Genomic DNA, 19,984 nt, shown 5'->3' with positions numbered 1-19,984 from the left:
AGCATCTTCCTCTTTTCCCTTCATTCCATAAAGGAAAACAAGGTTGGCTGGTTACTTGGTATAATTAGACCTTTTATACCCTACCCATGACCCTTGTCCAATTCTTGCCTTCAAGGTGGTACAGAGAATCTACAGTGGCAAAGAGTTGCTTGGCAACAGAATAAAGTAGTAGTGGACTCTAACCCAAAGTATAAAATAAATATCCATGAGTCCATACTGATAATAAACGGGTGACTGAACAAGAAATAAGGGAAAACAGACCAATCTTCCATGCTGAATTTCAAATCATCCATGCAGATATTCTGCCCTTCAAGAGGCAGAGAACATAACCCCTCACTCCTTAAGTGTGGGCGGCAGAGTGACTTCCTTCCAAAATCGTGTGGAAAAGGAGAAAAAGAGTAACTTGACAGAGGAGAAACCTGACCAAACCTGACGAACCCTATCTCAGCCAGGTGATCAAAGTCACCACCAGCTCTTGATATGACGCGATGAAAATGCGAGCTCACCTTTGTGCTCTTCCTCTCCCAAACACATAACCCTCGTCTAGTCACGAAAACACACCAGACAAATTCCAACAGGGGGGCATCTGACAATAAGTGAGACCTGTGCTCCTGGAAGCTGTCATGGTCATTAAGAAACAAGGAAAGTCTGAGAAACTACCACAGCCAAGAGAAGTCTATACAGACAAGATGACTAAATGTTGCATGGGATCCTGCAAGAGAAAGAGAATATTAGAGGAAAACTGGGTTAATGTCAATAAAGCATAGAGTCCAGTTAATAATGTGTCAATACTGGCTCTTAGACTGGCTGTGAGGTATAGGAGAACTCCCTGGAACATCTCTGCAATCCTATAAATCTAAAACTGTCAAAAAGTTTATAGGGACTTCTCTGGTGGTCCAGTGGCTAAGACTCTGAGCTCCCAATGCAGAGGGCCTGGGATTGATCCCTGGTTGGGGAACTAGATCCCACATGCTGCAGCTAACAGTTCACATGCTGGAACTAAAGATCCCGTGTGCTACAACTAAGACCCAGTGCAGAAAAAAGAAAAAAAGAAGTCTATGAGAAAAAAGAGAAAGAAAATGAGTAGCTTTGGCTCTGTCCTGGCCAAGGCACCAAAGGCAGGGCAGACAGGACAAGGAGCTGAGAGGCTGGGAAAGAGAGGGAGGCAGGTGAAGCAGGCAGCTGCTTTTATTTCAGAATAAGATGCCCCAGCCACAACCATGCCCCCGCACCTTGGAGCCCCAGACACAGGTAAGCTGGGCAGCTATAGGCCTCAAGAGACAAAGCAGAGGGAAGCCTGAGTGTGTTCCCTCCTTGTCCAGAGGGACAAGTTGCCACAAAAGCCACAGCTTCTCTTCGCTCCTCAGCTGTCCTGGGACTAGGGAGTCAAGGGACCAGGCCCCGCATCCTCTAAAGTCAAGCGGAGGTGGGAGAGTGACACACCTTCCTTGCTGGAGAAGAAGGGATATGCACCCGAGCGCTTGAAGGACAGTAGATCCAATACTGAGCAGAGTTCCGCGTGCCAAAGGAAGACCCAAAGTGACGACAGTGCACAATCTGAGGGACAAGGGTGTTCTCAGGGAAAGTGTCCAGGGTGGGAACAACCACAGAGGTCTCAGAACTCTGTCTGCTCTCCAGCTGTGCTGGTCCTCCTCTCTCCCAGGCATGTGATCAGACACAACCAGAGCTCTGGCACGGTGCTGAGAGGCTGCCGGCTCACGGCGGGTGCCCTGCCTTGGGGCAGTCCCAATTGCTGGTCCCACAGAAGAAGTCTTCAGGGAGCTCGCTCAGGAGTCCATCCAGGTCATCTGCAGGGGAGGACAGGGAGGGTGGGGAGACTCAGTGATAACCTTAGGGCCCCTTGTGACTCAGAGCTGAAGATCCCACCCTTTAGGAGGGTCTGAACCTGGCTGCAGTTAGGGAGGGGGCTCTCTGGGCAGTGGTCCCCACATCGATGGGCCTGAGGCTGGCCTGATTTCCATCTCCTTTCTGCTCCCCACACTCAACAAAAGGCAGAGGCAAAATGCCAGGGTCACTCTGCAAAGAAAGGGGCTCCCCCTGGGCCTCCATGGTTCTTTCCATCCTGAAGCACAGCGCCTGAGCAGAAAGGTGTCAGAGGTCTCCTAGTGCAACTGTCTGATTGGACAGAGGGACAAAGAAGGCTGGGAAAAGCCCTTAGATGCGCTGAGAATCACACAGCTCATTCACATGGTCTCTTACCCGCACACTGCATGGTGGGAGAAGTCACCGTCCCCTCCCTCAAAGTGCCTCTGTGAGCCGAGAGGACAGAAGTAACTGTCCTGACTACAGTTCTCAGATGGGTACTTCTGCCTGAGAAGCTGGAAACAGCTGACCTCAGTAACCCTCACTGCTGCTTTGACTGTGAACAAGAGCAGCTAACATGAACTGGGGTCACACCTGGTGCCAGGCACAGGCCCGCACACGTTACACTCATTACTTCGGCCTCACAGGGCCTCTGCAGAGGGCATCTCGTGGTGGTTCCTGTTACAATCCTTACTTTGCCCAAGAGAACAGGGTTTAAAGAGGTCAACAACTTGCCCAAGTGCGCATCCGTTTGACGCCAGAGCCACGGCTTCCAACTAGAAAGCGCCCGCTGAATGGACGGAATCAGGCAGCCCTAGCGTCAGTCAGGCTGGAAACTATACCTGCAGGGGCCAGCTCCCAGTCTGGCACAGAGCACCGGACAAACACTGCTGCTAGAAGGGCAGAAGTCAGTCTGTGTGCATGCTCAGTCGTGTCTGAGTCTTTGTGACCTTATGGACTACAGCCCACCAGGCTTCCCTGTCCATGGAATTTTCCAGGCAAAAATACCAGAGTGGGTTGCCATCTCCTATTCCAGGAGATCTTTCCAACCCAGGGATCAAACCCACGTCTCCTGCATTGGCAGGCAGATTCTTTACCACTGTGCCATCTGGGAAGCCCAGAAGTCAGTTTTGGGGCATTTAAATTTAACTAGGGTGACCAGCATTGTACCCAGGGAAGTAAGACTGGAATTTGATTTTAACAAAAAAGTTGCCGCTCACTAGCTACACTGTCTGGAGAAACACTAGGGTAAATGAAGGGGAGTGAGCAGCCAGTGTGAGTCAAGGAGAATGGGACTCAGAGCAGGAATCCGCATCTGTGTCTCAGTGCTGCCGGGCCACCACCAGCAGCTGTCTGCCTGGCAGGTCTGTCCCTACTGTGGAGATGTGACACCAACCACAACGTTCTACAGGCAGCTTGCCTCTCTTATTCCATGACCACCAGCAACCTTCTGAGGAGGGTTTGGCTTGTCCTCAAGCTGACTTACAAGGAGATAGTGGAAGATTCTAGAGAAGATTCCAGCACACGGGGTGGATACTTTTTCATACAATATAAATAAATGGGCTCTGTGGCTTATCCATGGTCTACTGTGAATTTGGTTAACATGGAGACACCTACCCATAATCCCATGAGGGTTCCATTTATGGGGTCCAAGAGCTAAGGACCAGACCTGGACTGTGTTAGCCATCACCTGAGTGACGCTCCCTCCTGAGGAACAAGTTGGCCCTCCACGAAGAGGTCTGTATTTGGGCCTCTCAGGTCTGTATCCTGGTCCCACCCTAAGCACGGGGATGCTGGACCCCTTACCACCACCTGGAGGGCCTCAGAGCTTAGTCAGGATGGAGAAATCTGCCTCTGTGGTTTAGCCATCAGCCCACAGAAGACTCAAGGCTGGCGCCAGTCTATCTCCTCCTTGTGGCTAACAGCACATGGCCTGGAAACGCGGGAGCTGAGGATCACATTCTTTGTGTTAATTAGTTTGTGGCCTGCAGCCTTGCCAGGAAAGATACCACATCTAATTTCTGTAAGATCCAAAGATTCACAGGAGGAGGAACAAGATGCAGCCAGAACAATCTGCCTGAGCTATTCAAGAGGAAACAGAAGGAGAATCTTTTTGGCTCCTGGGTGGACTGACCGTCTTACCTGCTTCTGGGAGTTCTTTCTCGAGGGATGCCCCTTCCTCTGGATTCTGTGCTGTTTGGAGGCCTTTCCCAGGCTTCTCGCTCTCTTGCTGGAGGCTTTCATGGAAACTTTCAAGATCCTGGGGGCAGAGGATCTGGTTACCAATATCTGTACCCCTGAAATCTCTCTAGACGGTACCATCTCCTCCCAGACAAGCTCAAAGGAATAGGTAGGGGCTCAGGAAAGACAGGACAGAGGAAGCGGCAGTGGCCAGTCACCTAGCCCACGCTGGGGAGGTAGCTGAAATACCAAACACCTCAAAGAACAGATAATTTAAAAATAGAACGAAACCAAAAAAACTTTTTGGCTGATTTTCTAATTCAGCTGGTATCTGATGTTTTAGGGAATCTCTAAAACTGGAGCAGGCAGTGAAGAAGCCATTCAGACATATACTAAGCAGTTAGGCTGGAATTAAAAACGAGCTGCTAACAATCCCCCAAATTACATGAATAGGTAATTAAAATTAGTAATTAAACCTGTTAACCATGGTTAGCCCTAGGGAATGCAAACAGGTAAGGGTCAGTTTTATGTTTCTTTATTCTGTTCCATTTCAATATTTTTTCAACAAGTATAGATGACTTGGATCTTTTTTTTTTTAGCCATGCCATTTGGCTTGCAGGATCTTAGTTCCTTGAGAAGGGACTGAACCTCTGCCCCCTGCAGTGGAAGCATGGAATCCTAACCACTGGACCACCAGGGAAGTCCAGGGGTGACTTGAAATTCAGAAGGAAATCAAGATGCTCTGTTAGAAAGGGGTGATACTGACAGAATGTAGAAGGTTAGGGAGAAAGATGAGAAGTAGCAAATTAGAGCTAAAAGCATAGCTTGACTAGACGTCACTGAGTATAACTTTATAGACTCACTTTATAGACAAAGCAACAGCGGGGGAAGGGACAGGACTTGCCCAAGGTCATGTTACAAATTTCCAGCAGAGCAGGGACATGACCCAGGTCTCCTGACCCGCAGGCCAGGCCATGACAACAACCCAGGATCCCAGGAAGGTGCAGGTGGCCAGAGGGAACACTGCGTGCCACGTCAAGGCCAGGCTCTGCACCCTCACCCTGGAGTGGAGCTGCCTGGAACTGTCTTCCTTGGTTCCCAGAGGAATTCTAGGCTGGTGTCCCCTCACCTAGCAGAGGTGGAAAGCAGCGGGAAAGATGTCGAGCAAGGGCTGGCTCACCTGACACCACCTGTAGCTGTCTGTTCTCTGCACAGCCACCTGCGGCAAGTCCAACCCTCAGTCACTCACTGAGGGTCCCGCCCCCTTGTGGACTGTCACCTTGGTTAGTTCTCAAGTGACTCCCATGCTCTATGACGTTCAAGTCTGCCATCAGACACTCAGGGATCACTCAGAAGCCAGCTGTTCCTCTAGGTCCTGTTACCGTGCCATCTGGCAGGTGGCTGGACCAGGGACAGGAGGCGATGGCCCTGTCCCCAAAGGCATCTTTTCACCTTAGGGCAACTGCTCCCCAGGGTGGAGGAAGAGAAGAAACCAGAAGGTCCAGGTGGAGAGCAGCTCTACCCATTCCTCCTCCATCCTGCTCCTCTTACCTTGGGGAAGGACTGAGATCGCTTGAGGATGTTCCCGTCTCCAGCATCTGGACTATAAACACGGACCAGGTTGTTGGGAGTCACGTTGAGGTAGTGGTTTCGGAGTGAAGGAGAAAACACTCCGATCTGGAGGAGAGAAGGGGTGGGCGGGGGGGTCCAGTGTCCTAAGAGAGCACCGCTGGCCACCTGGTCCCGCCTGCCTCTCCCTTGGTGGCCTCTGCACCAGGATGACAGAAATCACTCCCGCCTCAGCCCTGGTGCCAGGGTAGAACCCCTTGCCCACCCCTGGCCCTTCACAGGCCACTCCCAGTCCCACCCACCCCCTGGAGGATGGACGTCAGGCCTTTACTCGGCTCCAGTAAGTCAGGGTCTAGCACCAGCGCAGCTACTCTCTGCCTGGGGCCTGGGAGGGCAGGGAATCAGAGAGACAACCAGGGCTTTTTCCATGGAAGGAGGGGGAGAGTACCTGCTTGAGCAGCAGCACCGAGCCAGGCTTCAGCTCATTCTGGCGCGTCTCCAGCAGCAACCTGTGCACCGTGCCCTGCATCTCTCCTGCAAACACCATGCCGCCCATCAGTTTCAGGGTCAAGGACAGCACAGTGCCTGGTCTGGGCCCAGTTGGGAAGTAGGTGGCTCACTGTCTCAGTTATCCTAACTGTGAATGTAAAGGGTGGCTCCTCTTCACCTGCTGACCTCAATGGGGCCACTAATCAGACAGTCCCAGAACCTAACTCCTCACCCGTAGGGTCCTTGAAAACCACGCTGGCATCCATTGCGCTCCGAGTCAGGGACTTGATCATCACCGCCATGTTGGGGACTTTGTTCCCAGGAAGCTGCTTCAGGGCTGCCTGGTTACAAGAAGAGGCATTTGCTGAGCCAGCCATGTCCCATCTGTAAGGTTCCCAAGTGAGCCAGGGCAACCTAGGGAGGGGTGGGGGTGGTGATGCAGCGTAGCAGTATGGTGATGATCTTCCTTTGTGGAGGGCCAAGGGGCAGTGTAAAGGGCTCAGCCCATCTCCCCCTGGCAGATTTAAAGCTGGCAGGCCCTTCTTTTCTTTCCCTTGCCTCCTTTCTCTTATGTATTTATGTGTATATATTTATACAGATCTCTATCACACAGACCACAGGCAGGAGCATGTTAGCATATGTACTAACATGAGTCTGCACGTGCCTTCTGACCTATGGGGAGCTCTAAGGGGAGCAGTGTGCTTACCCTACCCCATTCAGGACTCAGATGTATGGAGACATGCCCGTAACCCACTTCTGCCTATGCCTAATACTGTGGATGGTAGTGAAAAGGTAGGTGAGTGGAAGATACAACCCAATGGTATCTTCATGCTGCTGCTCAGAGACAGGCCTAGGGTAGGAGGGAGCAAACAGAGTGCCCCTTTCCTAAGGTGGAACAGGCAAGGTTGGGGAGAGATATAAAAATGGCCTTTCCTCTGTGTCTCAGCGTCCAGAACCCTTACCTTTCGCAGCACCATGATGATGCTGTAGGTACAGAGGAAGCAAGCAGGGTCTCTCTCATCCAGACCCAGCGTAGATTTCATGGTCAGCCAGGGCCCTCGTCCAAAGTCTTCCTCCACCGATGCCTGGGAACTAGTGACAACCTGGCGCAACAGAGGAGAAGGGGAGCCTGGTGTTCACGGGTCCACTTTGCTAGAGACCCTGACTGAGCCAGGATGGAGGGGTGGGGGAGCAAGGGTGAATTCCCGGCAGCGCAGTGGCCATGCTTTCTCCCTTCGTTTATCTCAAGGTTCAGAAAAGGGTATGTGAAAACTTGCTGCATATCACATCTTTCACTGAGAAACAAGAGCAAAGGTGTTCTGTAACTTAGTTTATTTTAAATCAGGACCTGACTTTAGTTATATTAAATTATTAAATTATAATGCAAAAGGCTAGCTACGCCTGGCCTTTGTAATGAACTTGAAAAGGCTTAGGGCTAGGGAGCCCCCACGTAAATTTATAGGCTTCCAGGCAATTTTGAAACCAACTATATTTCACTTGAGATGCCTCTGGCTTTAACTGTACACCTAGTTATATTAAAAAATGCTTTAAATTCAGATGAGTATTTACTGTTTTGGAGCTGAAATGGACGGGTGGATATACAGAGAAATAGCAGAGAAAAACTTCTAGAGAGAATTAAAAGCAAAAGTGGGTCTCGGGGGCAAAGCAGGTCAACCAGAATCCCAGGGAGGAGGGAGGCTGAGTCTCACCCACCAAGAGGGAACCCACCAGAGGCAAGGTGAAGGCACAAGCTTCCCAGCTTGATTCCCAGAAACCTGAGAGGAAGGGTTCCCGAGATACAATTTCCTGATACTTATTACACTCTCCTCCGCTGAGGGCAGATGGAGTTAGCCAGGCTGTTCTTTCTTAGCTGGGAAAGAAGGCTGAACCCATGATATCAGTTAATACCTCTTTGGCATCAGGATGGGCGTCCCTCAACGTGCTATGGTGTGTGACCCCAGAAAATAGGCTGAGCAGCACTGATTCTGATTCTCAGCTTCTGAAACTCACAAGGATGTCCTTCTCTCTTAAATGAGTCCCAGGAAGTTAGCATTTGCATGGAGTCAGTTACCTCTGTCCGGAATTTAGCCAGAGCACCGTGAGTCGGAGTCTGGGGCGTGGAAACCATGATGTCGTCCAGATTTTTCCCACTGTGCTACAAGGGGAGAGGGGAGGAGAAAGAGAGAGCAAGCTCAGCAGCTGTTATTTACAAGTACAGCTTCTTGTCTGGGTTACATAATGAGTTCAGGAAACTATCAGGGACAATTAACACATATTACATCTCTCCTAACGAAGTCTCAAGAGCCTTGCTGGCAGCTCAAAAAAGATGCTTTGGGGACCGTTTGGGGAAATGTGAGGAAGCTGGAGCTGGCTCAGGAACAAATCCAGGGGCTTCCTGAAGGGGGTGATGACCTGAATAGAGAGGCCTGAAGTGAGTAAGAGCGTAGCTTTCTCCAAACTCCTTCTTGGGGACCTCACCCTTCCTGACAGGGATCCAACCCAGGAAGAATGTACATGGCTTCCTTGGATTTCTCTTAAAGTGCCAGGGAAGAGCAAGTTAACGGGTAGAAATCTCTTCTGACTAAGAAAACACCCTTCAAATGTGAGGGAAAGGGGTAACCTATCACAACCAGACCAGATTCTCAGTCCAATTATCTGGGACTGGATCTAAGACTAGTCTGAGGGACCCTGTCTGTCTACTGCTGCCAAAATCCACACTCCAGGCTCAGCCCCAACTCCCCCACAGTGACCCCACACACCAGCCACATTGAATGGTTCCGTGGATCTCCCAGAGAATCTGTGCCTTTGCACACACTCTCTCCTGTCTTTCCACTGCTGAAATGTCCTCCAGGACACAGCCGTCCAACATGTACCTCCGTAAATCTCCTATTCATCTGTCCAAAGCCCACCCAGGAAGCACAAGGAGCCCAGTGTCTCCCCAGCACCCAGGAAATGACCTCTACTCTCTCTGTCCCTTTTACGTATTGTTTAAGTCTGCTTCTTCCACTCCCCTGGAAGCTCTGAAAAATGAGAACTATTTCTATGTTAATTTCTGTATCCTCAGGTCCAAGCAAAGGGCCCAACACACACCAGTCCTTAGTAAATATAAGAGATTGAGTCTTCCTGGCCAGTGCCAGTAAACAGGAGGTGCTCAACAAATGTATGAAACTGTGATGTTCTCAGAGCCTTAGGCATCTCCATCTATGTGGGTTTCAGGCCTTCAGTTCTCCCCACTTCTGACTTCTCCCACAGCTCTGGAAAGCCCCTGACCCCTGCCCTTCCTTCCTCCACTTCCTCTGGGATTGAAGATCCTCTGGGATTGGGCAGGGCTGGGACACACCCAGCTGCTCTCCAGCAGCCAGGAGAGCCGCCTGGGGAGCTCTGGCTCTGGCCAGGGCAAAGCTGTCACTCACCTGGTGAGGCAGGAGCCCTGCTGGGCCAGGGAAGCGGCGCATCTTGGTCCGGGTGGAGGTGCAGGTGGGTTGCTGGGGTGTCCGGCTGGCAGCGGTGACCAGCCGCACCAGGTGGTTGGTGACGATGGGCGTCTGCAGAGCTGCTTGAGGGAGCGGGGAGGGACCGGGACCCTTTGGGGTGCAGACAGGAGACAGGACAGAAGACGCTGGAGTTCGGGGTTGGGGTGGGCCCTGAGGAAACAGTCCATAGCTGGTCTTTGGGGGAGCAGCACAGCTTGAGTTGGGAGTCCGGAGTCTAAGAAAACGGAGTTCGCCACTTGAACAGGTGTTTGGAGACCGGAATGGCTGAGCAGGGAAACGATTTTGAGGGCTGCTCTGAATGGGCCTGCCAGCACCTTGGAGAGGCTGGGGTGTTCGAGGAGGGGGACCCACGGGAGAGACTTCCCAGTGGGGTGGCTGAGCACGAACCATTGAGGTAGCTGGGACAGGAAAGTTGCCCACAGTTCCAGGTCTCAAGTGAGGTTGTGGAGTCCTGCAGAGGACTGCGAAATCCGGGGGTGCATCCCGGGCTGATGGGATACCAGTTACGTGGGGGGCAGGAACAGGCCCCCTTTGACAAGGTCTGCTCAGATGAGCCACCCGAGCCTTTTTAGCCAATGTGGAGTCCTCCTGCTGCCAGCTGGGCAGGATTTCTGTGGCCTCACTGTGAACTCCAAGTTGCGGCTCCACGCTGGGCCCCTCCAGCTCCATGCTTGCCAGGACCTTATCAAATTCATCTTGTTCAGGCCCCTCGAAGCCACCAATCACCTGCTCTTTGCTCCTGAAGGTAAGCTGGGGGCAGGAGGCTGAGGACTGGGGTCTTCCTGGCTCTTCAAGCACTTCTGTCAGTGTCACTCTTCCCTGAGTGCCAGTCCAGCTGCTGGATGTTGAGACAGGCCTTAGGGGAGCTGTTCCTGTGGGAGGCGGACCCCCAGTGGCCCTAGGCCCACCGCAGGTAGGAAGGCGGAGTCCCAGGGCTGGCAGGCCTGCAGCCTCTGCTGGGGCAGTGACTCGAGGCAGCAGCTGGGCCTCCTGTGGCCGGGAGGAGACAGGTCTTAGGCACCCGGCATTTACAGGCCGTGTGCCCGCCAACTGGTTCTCTGCATCCTCCACAGCCGACAAGAAATCCTACAAAGAAGCAAAGACAATGGGTCTTGGCACCTGGAAATCAAGAAGCACTCTGCTTTTACTGTTTCAGGCATGTGGTGTGTCTGTGTGTGCAGATACACGCAAGCAGGAAACCAAGACATGTAAGAGAGTTGCAGACTCTCTCACCACCTTTGACCTCGCCCAAGAGTCCGCCACCAGGCTTCTGCCAGACACATTCTAAGGCTAAGTCTTCAGGTAGCTTTTTTCTTTCTTCAGTCTCGAGGGGGAGGGGAGAGGAGGGGTGGTGGTGGTGGCAGTTGGAGCAGTAAGAGGAGCAAAGGAACCAGGTCACCAAGGAGTCAAACAAATTCCTCAGGGCACACACCCGTCTCAAGGAAATCAGCTTTCTGGTGTCCAGCCTGTCACTCAGGAGCTGGTCTTGCTTCTTGTCCTCAACCCACTCTTCCCCTCATCACACACACACACACACACACACACACACACACACACACACACACGCACACAGAGTCTTCGCTAAGTCAAAGAGGCCTTGGATCCAGCAAAATAGGCAGAAGTTAAATATAGCTTTTCAGGCAAGTTAAATTAAGTATGGATTCCAGTTGGGAAGCAAGGTGAGATTGACACCTTCAAGAGCAACAGACCTGTTCCGAGGGTGTTTTTGAGTCAGAACTGCTGATTTAACTGACAGGAAGGTCCCCTCCACCCCCACCCCCTGCTGCCGCACTAGATTGTCTAGGCTAGAGAAAGGATCTTTCCTGCTTGGTGTATTATCAGGAGACTAGCATACTCCAAGGACTACTTTAGGACTTAATAATAATAATAATATTAGAATTACAGCAGGAATAAAATCCTGATGACCCTGGGAGTTGACGGAGCCCTTTTCCCCTGAAGAGCTCCCTCTCAGACATGATGTCATCTGCCTTGGGAAGGGGGAAGGGACTGGTCATGGAACAGAAACTTGAGCTGTCAGAGTCCTTCACTCTTAATTCCATTACTAGCCTAGCAGTCCTACCTTGACCTGCTAAGACCCAGGAGGGTCACTTTTTCAGTCTGTAATTACACATCTCCAAAGCTGAAAGACAAAGACAAGGACACATATCTCCTCGACAAAGCTGGCAGTTCTGAGTTATTTTTAAAAACAAAAATCAATTCCCCAAATGATAACAAAACACCCAACATGTGAAGCATCTCACTGGGTGCCAGGTACCATGTAAACATTTTATCAGAATTCTCTCAGTGAATTCTCACAATGACCTTATGAATAGGTATACTATTATCCCTGTTTTATGGATATAGAAACCGAGACTCCGAGAGGTTAAGTAACTTCACAGAACCAGGACTGGAACTCTTACATGTCTCTGTCACTGTGTCTTGGGGCCTCAGGGTATGAGACAAGCCAGAGAGGGAATTTTAAAAGGTCTGTTTTTCCCTTCAAACCTCAGGTTTTAAAAGCTTCAAAGGGAGGGATGTGTGGGGCCATGGCTGCCACAAGGGTCCTTGGGGCACCATCTCACTAGGCATAAATTAGGCATCCGGACAAATCTAGAAGTGATTTTTTTTTAAAAGCAGACCACTGGGAGTCAAAAAGTAGCTCTGAATGGCTTGTCATTGATAAACCAGAGCAACTCTTCTATAAACGTAGTTTAGTAGTTTCCATGTACATTAGACTGGAGTTACGTCTAACGCTGGTGCTGGCTATCAGTGCTGTATTTTTTCCTTTTAGCTCGCTGGGCCTTCGTTGCTGTGCGGGCTTTTCTCTAGCTGTGGCGAGTAAGGGCTACACTCTAGTTGCAGTGCACACACAGGCTTTTCACCAAGGTCGCTTCTCTTGTTGCAGAGCACGGGGCTCTAGGGTGTGCGGCTTCAGTAGTTACGGCACGTGGGCTCTGTAGTTGTGGCTCCCTGGCCCTAAAGCACAGTCTCAATAGTTGTGATGCATTGGCTTGGCTGCTCCACAGCATCTGGGATCTTCCCAGATTAGGGATCGAACCCATCTCTCCTGCACTGACAGGCAGACTCTTTACCACTGAGCCACCAAGGAAGCCCAGTGTTGTATTCTTAAGCGATTTAATTGACCTCTGGGGGCTTTATTCACTTAAATCCTGTTTCTTTCTGAAAAGGATTTGACGTAACAATTTTGGGCCACCCAGATGAAACTACATCTGTTAGATCTGAGTGGGAAGACAGCATTGCAGATCACTAGTTCAGTGGCCTCTGGGTGCACCAGAGATTAAAAATACCCCTGCCTGGGCCCATCCCCAGAAATTCTGATTTATTTGGTACGTGGCAGGGTGATTCTAAGATGCCAGCTTCAGGTCTAATCTAATCCCTCATCTTCTCCAGAGAGAGCAGGGAAGGGAAGAATGTTTGAGGCAGAAGAACATCCCTCATGTCATAAGAGCAAAAATGGAAGGCCAGAGAATGAAATACTTTGCCCTGGCTCAGGTGGCCAGTTGGTGACCCTGGGTCCCCAGCTGTCTAGTAGCTGCTCTGCCCCTCCATTAACTTCCTTCCCACATGAAGTATGTCATCATGAAGGTGGATCCAATCATCCACGTGACACAGCTTCCAGGCAAAGGCCCTTATAATTTAAAGGTATGACAATTAAGCAGCTCATCTCTCTGGTTTTTTATTTGTTTTTAGGACAGTTAAGTGGGTTGTTTATATTTCTCATCATCTCTCAGCCTCTCACAGAAAACAAAGGAAAAAAAGATACACATGTCAGGTAAAAGGAAACCTGGGTTCTAGGCCTGGGTGCCATCTCTGATCACCAACACTTCCTTACCTCATCTTCAAACTCCTCTTCCACAGCAAACAGCTTCTGCAGACTGCATGCCTGAAAGGAAAACAAAGCAATTGAGGTTGGAGGAGAAATACCATTTGCAGGTACATTTTGTCTTCACTCTGCTTTTTCCTAATTCTAACAAGACATCAGGTGTACTGTTTTCTGTTTGCTTTTTTTTTTTTTCTGTCGTGTTCAGGAAGGAACAAAGGATGAGGAGAGATGGGGTTTACTTAAAGACTTAGATGATGATTTAGAATCCTGTCTAGTAAAATAATTCCCTTAGGTCTATCTGCCTTAATCTTGTAATAAGAGGGAGGAAGCAAAGGGAAGACTGCCCAAGGGAGCCTGTGTCATTCTTTAGAGCCAGTACAGGGCATGTAGGTCCAAGTATTTTGTCACACCCCCAAAGGCTTGGCCTGGGGAACCCTTGTCAGATGTAAGAGATATTACCATAAATCCAAGCATGCCCAGCACAGAGGCCTTGATTCTGAAAGACAAGTCAGTGGTTTCCTTTTATCTAATACCCAGAAGCTAGGGTCCTGGGAGGGTGGGATGTACCCCACCCCCACCCCCATCCCCCATTCCCACCCTCGTCCCCACAGATCCTCCTTTCTGGACAGCAGGGCTGCTGTGGCCGGCATTAAAAGTGTGTCAGCCCTAGAGCCAAGGGATGTGCCTAACTCCAGCTGCCAAAGCAGCAAGAGCTACAGTTAGGGAGACCTATCGCCCAATGTCAAGAAACAGACTAGAATGGTTGGGGGAGGGGGAGGGCCCGGGAGGCGTGACGTTTGAGTACACCCGTAAGGATGAACCGGAGTCTTCCTCGGTGAAACGGAAGGCTAGAGACTGGGAGATGAAGCCCTGAGGGAGGTGAGTGGGAGACCTTTTTTGGGGGGCCGGGCATGTCCAAGACGAGTCCTGACTAGAGCCAGGCGTCCCGACCCCACCAAGCTCTCCCTGAAACCCTAACCCGGTCCTGCAGCTCGCATGAGGGAGAGGCTGGAACCCAGAAGACAGGTCCCCGCGGCCGGGGGACCCGGCGGCCGGGTGGTCCCCGGCGCGGTATTACCATGGCGACCGCCAGTAGGCTCCGGCCGCGGCTTGGCCGGACAGACTCTGACTCCAGGGGTCGCCGGGGCTTCGCCCTTGGTCCACGTGGGAGGGTCAGAGTCCTGGCGACAGTGTCTCTGGGGCGAGGTCGGAGAGAGGCGTCTCGGAAACCCAGGTGGGGGCCGAAGGAGGGTGGTCAGGAAGCAGGGGTCTGGCTCCCTCGGCCGCGTTCGAAGCCGCCGCCACTCAGCGTCTCCGCCCTCTTAAAGGGGCGGACCTATTTCTTTTCCGCCGACACAAAGGCCCTTCACCGCGGTCTTCCGCCCCAGCCTTAAAGGGAAAGGCATGAGCTCTCGGACGCCTCCCAGCAGACCCTGGATCCAATCCGCTTGCTCGATGCGCACTCGGGTTGAGAACAAGGTTGGGAATTTGGGACCCATTACATCCCATCCTGACCACCTTCCTCTCTTGTGTTAAGCATACTAGGGACTGAGTATTAACAGCATGACTCATTCACACCAGAATCCACCCTGTTCGTTTGTTCATCTGTCCATCCATCCATCCATCCATCCATCCGTCAGTTCTTGCCACACATATTTATTAAGCAAGATGTTCGTGGTCGGGCTGTTCTCATCCTTCACGTTTCAGTTTAGATGTCAGATCTTCCCTGTCACATTAATCTCTCAAGTAACATCCCTCGCCCCATCTCAACGCTTAATTTCCTTCTCAGCATTTTTCATTCTTGATAATCGTCATGGTTTACATCTTTATTGTGTGTCTTCCTCACTAGAATATGAACTCCATGAGGATAGGGACATTGTCTGGCTTGTTCAACTCTGTATCCCCAGCACTTAGAACAATGCTCTATAGAATTAATAAATAAAAGACACAGCGACTACTATTTATCAGGCACAGTGCTTAACACTGGGGATAGAGAAAAGAATGACTCCTTGTACTCTCAAGTTCATGAACAAGTCAAGGAGAGAATTTCCTGGTGGTCCAGTAGTTAAGACTCTATGCTTTCACTGCCTTGGGCACTAGTTCAGTTTCTGGTTGGAAAGCTAAGATCCTGAAAGCCACGCAGTGGCCAAAAATACATATATATCAAATAAGTAAATAAAATATGAACAAGTCAGGGAGATACAGAACAAAAGATAGAGACCAGGAGAGGGCCTAGTGATCTGGGAAGTACAGTTGTTATCACTAAAGCCTACTGTGGTTACCGATTCAGCCTGACCTCAGTTTCCCTTCCTGCTTATCACGAAAGTTGAGAGACAGCACAGGTTGCATAGTTTTGAGGACTCAAAAGGCAGAAGGAAGGTAGCTGATGTGAATTCTTAACTATCTGATCTGAACCAGCCATGCATCTTCCCAAGGGCAGACTGCCTGGCCTGGTCTGACCTCTTGGAAGCCTATGACTTCTATCATTGTTCCTTGTGGACCAGTTAACCTGTCATATGTCAGAACTGAGGCCAGAATGGTGATGAGAGAGGAAACCTGAACCTCCGACTTTCATCCAGGTTAGGAATTCCTTCAAGGCCTTTGTGCTTCTGAACTAGGGGACAGACCCCCAACCCTCCCATTTTCAGGCCCCCTCTCCTCCCAGGGAACCCAGGCAACCCAACTGTGGATAGTCCTAGAGACCTAGTTACAGGGCTTCCTGTGGCTCTGGGCTCTGACAGCTCCAGCTAAAGGGACATCACAGAGGCCAAAAGCCCAAGAGGAATACTATCAACTCCTACCCACACCATAGCTTCCATCTTCCAGTTTTAACCATTGGCTTATTTTGTCTTCACGAGATTCCACGAAGAGTGAAGGGTGGGTATTACTTACAGATTAGGAACCTGAGGCCTACAGGGGAAGGGACTTCCTCAGGGTCACACAGTCATTCGGTGGTGGCTCTTCTGATTGGAAGTCCTATGCTTTCTCCTCCATTGCCTTTCTGAGTTCAGTGAACTTGGCAAATGCACCCCCACCTCCTGTTAGAACTTGGATGGGGGTGGGAGTGATGGCTGAAGTAAATGGAAAATGTGGGCCAGGGACAGTTTGGAGAGGGGCTGGCAGGCCACAGTGAGGAAGTTGTCTATGATTTTAAATTTGGGGAGGACAATCATGCTGATTTGACTTGGGCTTCCCTGATAGCTCAGTTGCTAAAGAATCCGCCTGCAATGCAGGAGACCCCAGTTCAATTCCTGGGTCAGGAAGATCCGCTGGAGAAGGGATAGGCTACCCACTCCAGTATACTTGGTCTTCCCTTGTGGCTCAGCTGGTAAAGAATCTACCTGCAATGCGGGAGACCTGGGTTCGATCCCTGGATTGGGAAGATCCCCTGGAGAAGGGAATGGCTACCCACTCCAGTATTCTGGCCTGGAGAATTCCAGTCCATGGTGTCACAAAGAGTCAGACACAACTGAGTGACTTTCACTTTCTCATGCTGAAGGATTCTGCTCCAAATCACAGGTCTTCTTCCTGACACTTTCTTCCAAAGTAAAAGCAAAGACTAGATCCCCATGGTGATCTAGTCTGGTCCTCTTCTTCCTTGTTTTAGAAGAGGAGTTAGTGGGCTTACTACTAATAACCAGGGTTGAGGATAATGGAGACTTAGACCAAAAAGGAAGGGTAGATTCTGGGAAACAGAAAAGTGGGTTCTAGGACTCAGGTAGGAGGACCCATACCAGAAGACATCAGAACTTCAGCTGTGAAGTCGAGTACAAAGGGGAATGTCTCATTAGAACTGAGTTAATCCATAGTAATGGGCGTACCTGATGGCTCAGTGGTAAAGTATCTGCCTGCCAGCGCAGGCAATGGGGGTTCAATATCTGGGTTGGGAAGATCCCCTGGAGAAGAAATTGGCAACCCACTCCAGTATTCTTGCCTGGAGAGTCCCATGGACAGAGGAGCCTAGTGGGCTACACTCCATGGGGCTGCAAAAGAGTCAGACATGACCGAGGGACTAAACAGTAACAACAGTCTATAGTAATAACCACCAGGACTTCCCTGAGCACTTTCTGTGTTCCAGGCAAGGTTCATTAATTTACATGAATTAGCTCACTTGTTCATAGCAACAGGTCTTGATATTGGTGCTAGGATCACTTCTGCTTTACAGAGGAGGAAAGGGGCAATGTCTGGGCTAAGCCCACATTGCTAATAGGTGTTGCAGCTAAGATAATTAACCAGCCAGTTTGATACCAGCATCCACAAGCTTAACCAGTACATTGTTTTGCCTTTTAGAATTCCAATGAACTGGGCTCTTAAACTGGGTATTCAGGGAATACAAATCCCCTATAATTATGCCCCAAACATCACGTGCCTATGCACATATGCCTTGCTCTGAAAGAAAATCATAGCTTTCACTACATTTTCATGGGTGGGAAAGCTGTTGCCTTGCACTGTCTCAGGGCCAGAATGCACTCTGATCCCTCATCCCCCTGTATCTCTTATCTTGTCCAGATCTTATACTCTACGTCAAGCCTTACTATCTCCTGCCTGGACAATCCCCATAGCCTGCTGCACTGTCTCCCTAGTCCAAGGTCTCCTCCCTTCGGTCCATTCTTTCCAACATGCAAGCAGGATACTATTTTTTCTATCGTAAAAAATGTTCAATCTCTTCTAGTCACCTGAGGATGATATATAAAATCCCCAGGGCTGGGACTGTTTCCCCTGGTGGCCCAGTGCTTAAGACTTCATGCTTCCACTGCAAGGGACACCAGTTCAATTCCTCCTCAGGGGGCTAAGATTCATGTCACATGGTGGGGTTAAAAAAAAAAAAATTCCCCAGCACCTACAATGCCCCGGAATCTGCTTCCCTGTCCTATTTAATCTCTCATGCGCATTGGTGCTATGCCTCCTTGTGACCCCATGGACTATAGCCTGCCAGGCTCCTCTGTCCAGGGAATTTTTCAGGCAAGAACACTGGAGTGAGTTGCTATTTCCTACTTAGGGCATCTTCCCAAGCCAGGAATCAAACCAAGGTCTCTTGTGTCTCCTGCACCTGGGAAGTGATCTCATCTCTCAACTAATGTCCCAATCAATACCAATCCCTCTTCACCTCATTCACTCTTCATGCCCTAGGTCACATGCTGCCTCCTCCAAGAAGCCTTCTTTTACTGACTCAGGTTTCCTTCTCCTTGGCTCCCTGGACTTGGGGGCTCTGATAGCTTAGATCTCTTGCATGCCCTGTATTGTCTTCAAGTTTCCCTCATACCTCCCTGCTGGCCTTTGAACTTTTTCAGAGCAACCGACTATGACTTTTCACTTTTGTGAGCCAGCACTTGGCACAGGACCTAGCACACAGAAGACTAGCAAGTGTTTGTTGAATGACCTAATGCTATTTGTCATAAGGGAGTACAAAGGAGTCTAGGCAACTCCATGCTCACTTCCCCAAATACCTATACTTGTTGGATGAGGAGCCTCACCTTCTTAAGTACAGGAGAGAGCACACCTGTATTTGTGTGTGTGTTTAGAGGGAGTGTTTGGAGACAGCATGCTGCATTATCTATGCTGCTGCTAAGTCGCTTCAGTCGTGTCCAACTCTGTGCGACCCCATAGATGGCAGCCCATCAGGCTCTGCTGTCCCTGGGATTCTCCAGGCAAGAATACTGGAGTGGGTTGCCATTTCCTTTTCCAATTGTCCATGGAGCTAGATAAATGGGGGTTCATATTTGGCCATACTGCTAACTGGCTGTGTGACCTTCAGTAAGTTACTTTACCTCTCTGAACTTAGCTGTCCCCTCTATGCAAATAGAATAACACAACTTCCTCACAGGATTGCTGTGGAATTAAATGAATTAATGCATTGAAATGGCTAACTCCATGCCCAGCACCTTGGCAGAGGCTCAACAACATGGGTTCCCTTCCCCCATACTGGAGTTTGCAAACGTGCTGAGATTTGTTATGGGAACCACATGGCTTGAGTTAGTATCTATTTCAGCATATTTGCAAATACATTTTGTCCTAATTTGTATTTTGATCATATTAACAGTTGTATGCAATTCACAGTGATGATGCACGTTTATGTGTTTACATTTGTCTTCCCATGGACAGTGGCATACACTGGAAGTGTGTACACATACTGAGAGTTCTGCGGGGATGTGTTGGTGGGTGGCTGTTGCATGTTGAATGAGTGTCTGGAATGTGTGTGGAATTGTGTTTGTTATATGCTGCCTACAAAGAGGGGGGATCTGAGTGTACGGGGGTGGCTGAAGGTCTGGTCTGTGTGGCATTGTGTATGTGAAGGCTGTGTAGACCAGCACTGCCGCATAGAACTTTCCGCATTATCCAATAGAGTAGCTGTTGACAGCAGCACGTGCTACTGACAGCTTGAAGTGTGGCTAGTGACACTGAGGAACTGAAGCTCTCAGTTGGATTTAATTTTAATTAATTTAAATGTAAATAGTCACAGGTAGACTAGTGACAGAACCTCAAGCTTGTTCTCCACGGACCAAGTCATGTGCACGCCCCCCACTTCTTATCCCGGAAACCCATCCATCGCGTCCGGACCCCAGCAGGGAGGCTGCGGCCGCCT

General features: G+C 50.1%; 1 protein-coding gene across 1 annotated transcript; it reads right to left on the bottom strand.

Annotated features, from left to right (window-relative positions):
• C19H17orf53 (chromosome 19 C17orf53 homolog) lies at window positions 260–14,696 on the bottom strand. Its single transcript, XM_018065209.1, has 10 exons — window positions 14,480–14,696; window positions 13,411–13,461; window positions 9,477–10,643; window positions 8,135–8,218; window positions 7,026–7,166; window positions 6,296–6,404; window positions 6,023–6,108; window positions 5,557–5,682; window positions 3,967–4,084; window positions 260–1,808 (listed from the first exon to the last, which is right to left on the bottom strand). The coding sequence occupies exons 1-10, from the start codon at window positions 14,480–14,482 to the stop codon at window positions 1,717–1,719; spliced, it is 1,977 nt and encodes a 658-aa protein (XP_017920698.1). The 5' UTR covers window positions 14,483–14,696; the 3' UTR covers window positions 260–1,716.

This window comes from Capra hircus, chromosome 19 (assembly GCF_001704415.2).
Source record: "Capra hircus breed San Clemente chromosome 19, ASM170441v1, whole genome shotgun sequence".
Classification (NCBI taxonomy): domain Eukaryota; kingdom Metazoa; phylum Chordata; class Mammalia; order Artiodactyla; family Bovidae; genus Capra; species Capra hircus.
The sequence above is the reverse complement of the archived record's forward strand: the minus strand, read 5'-3'. Positions and strand labels throughout refer to the sequence as shown.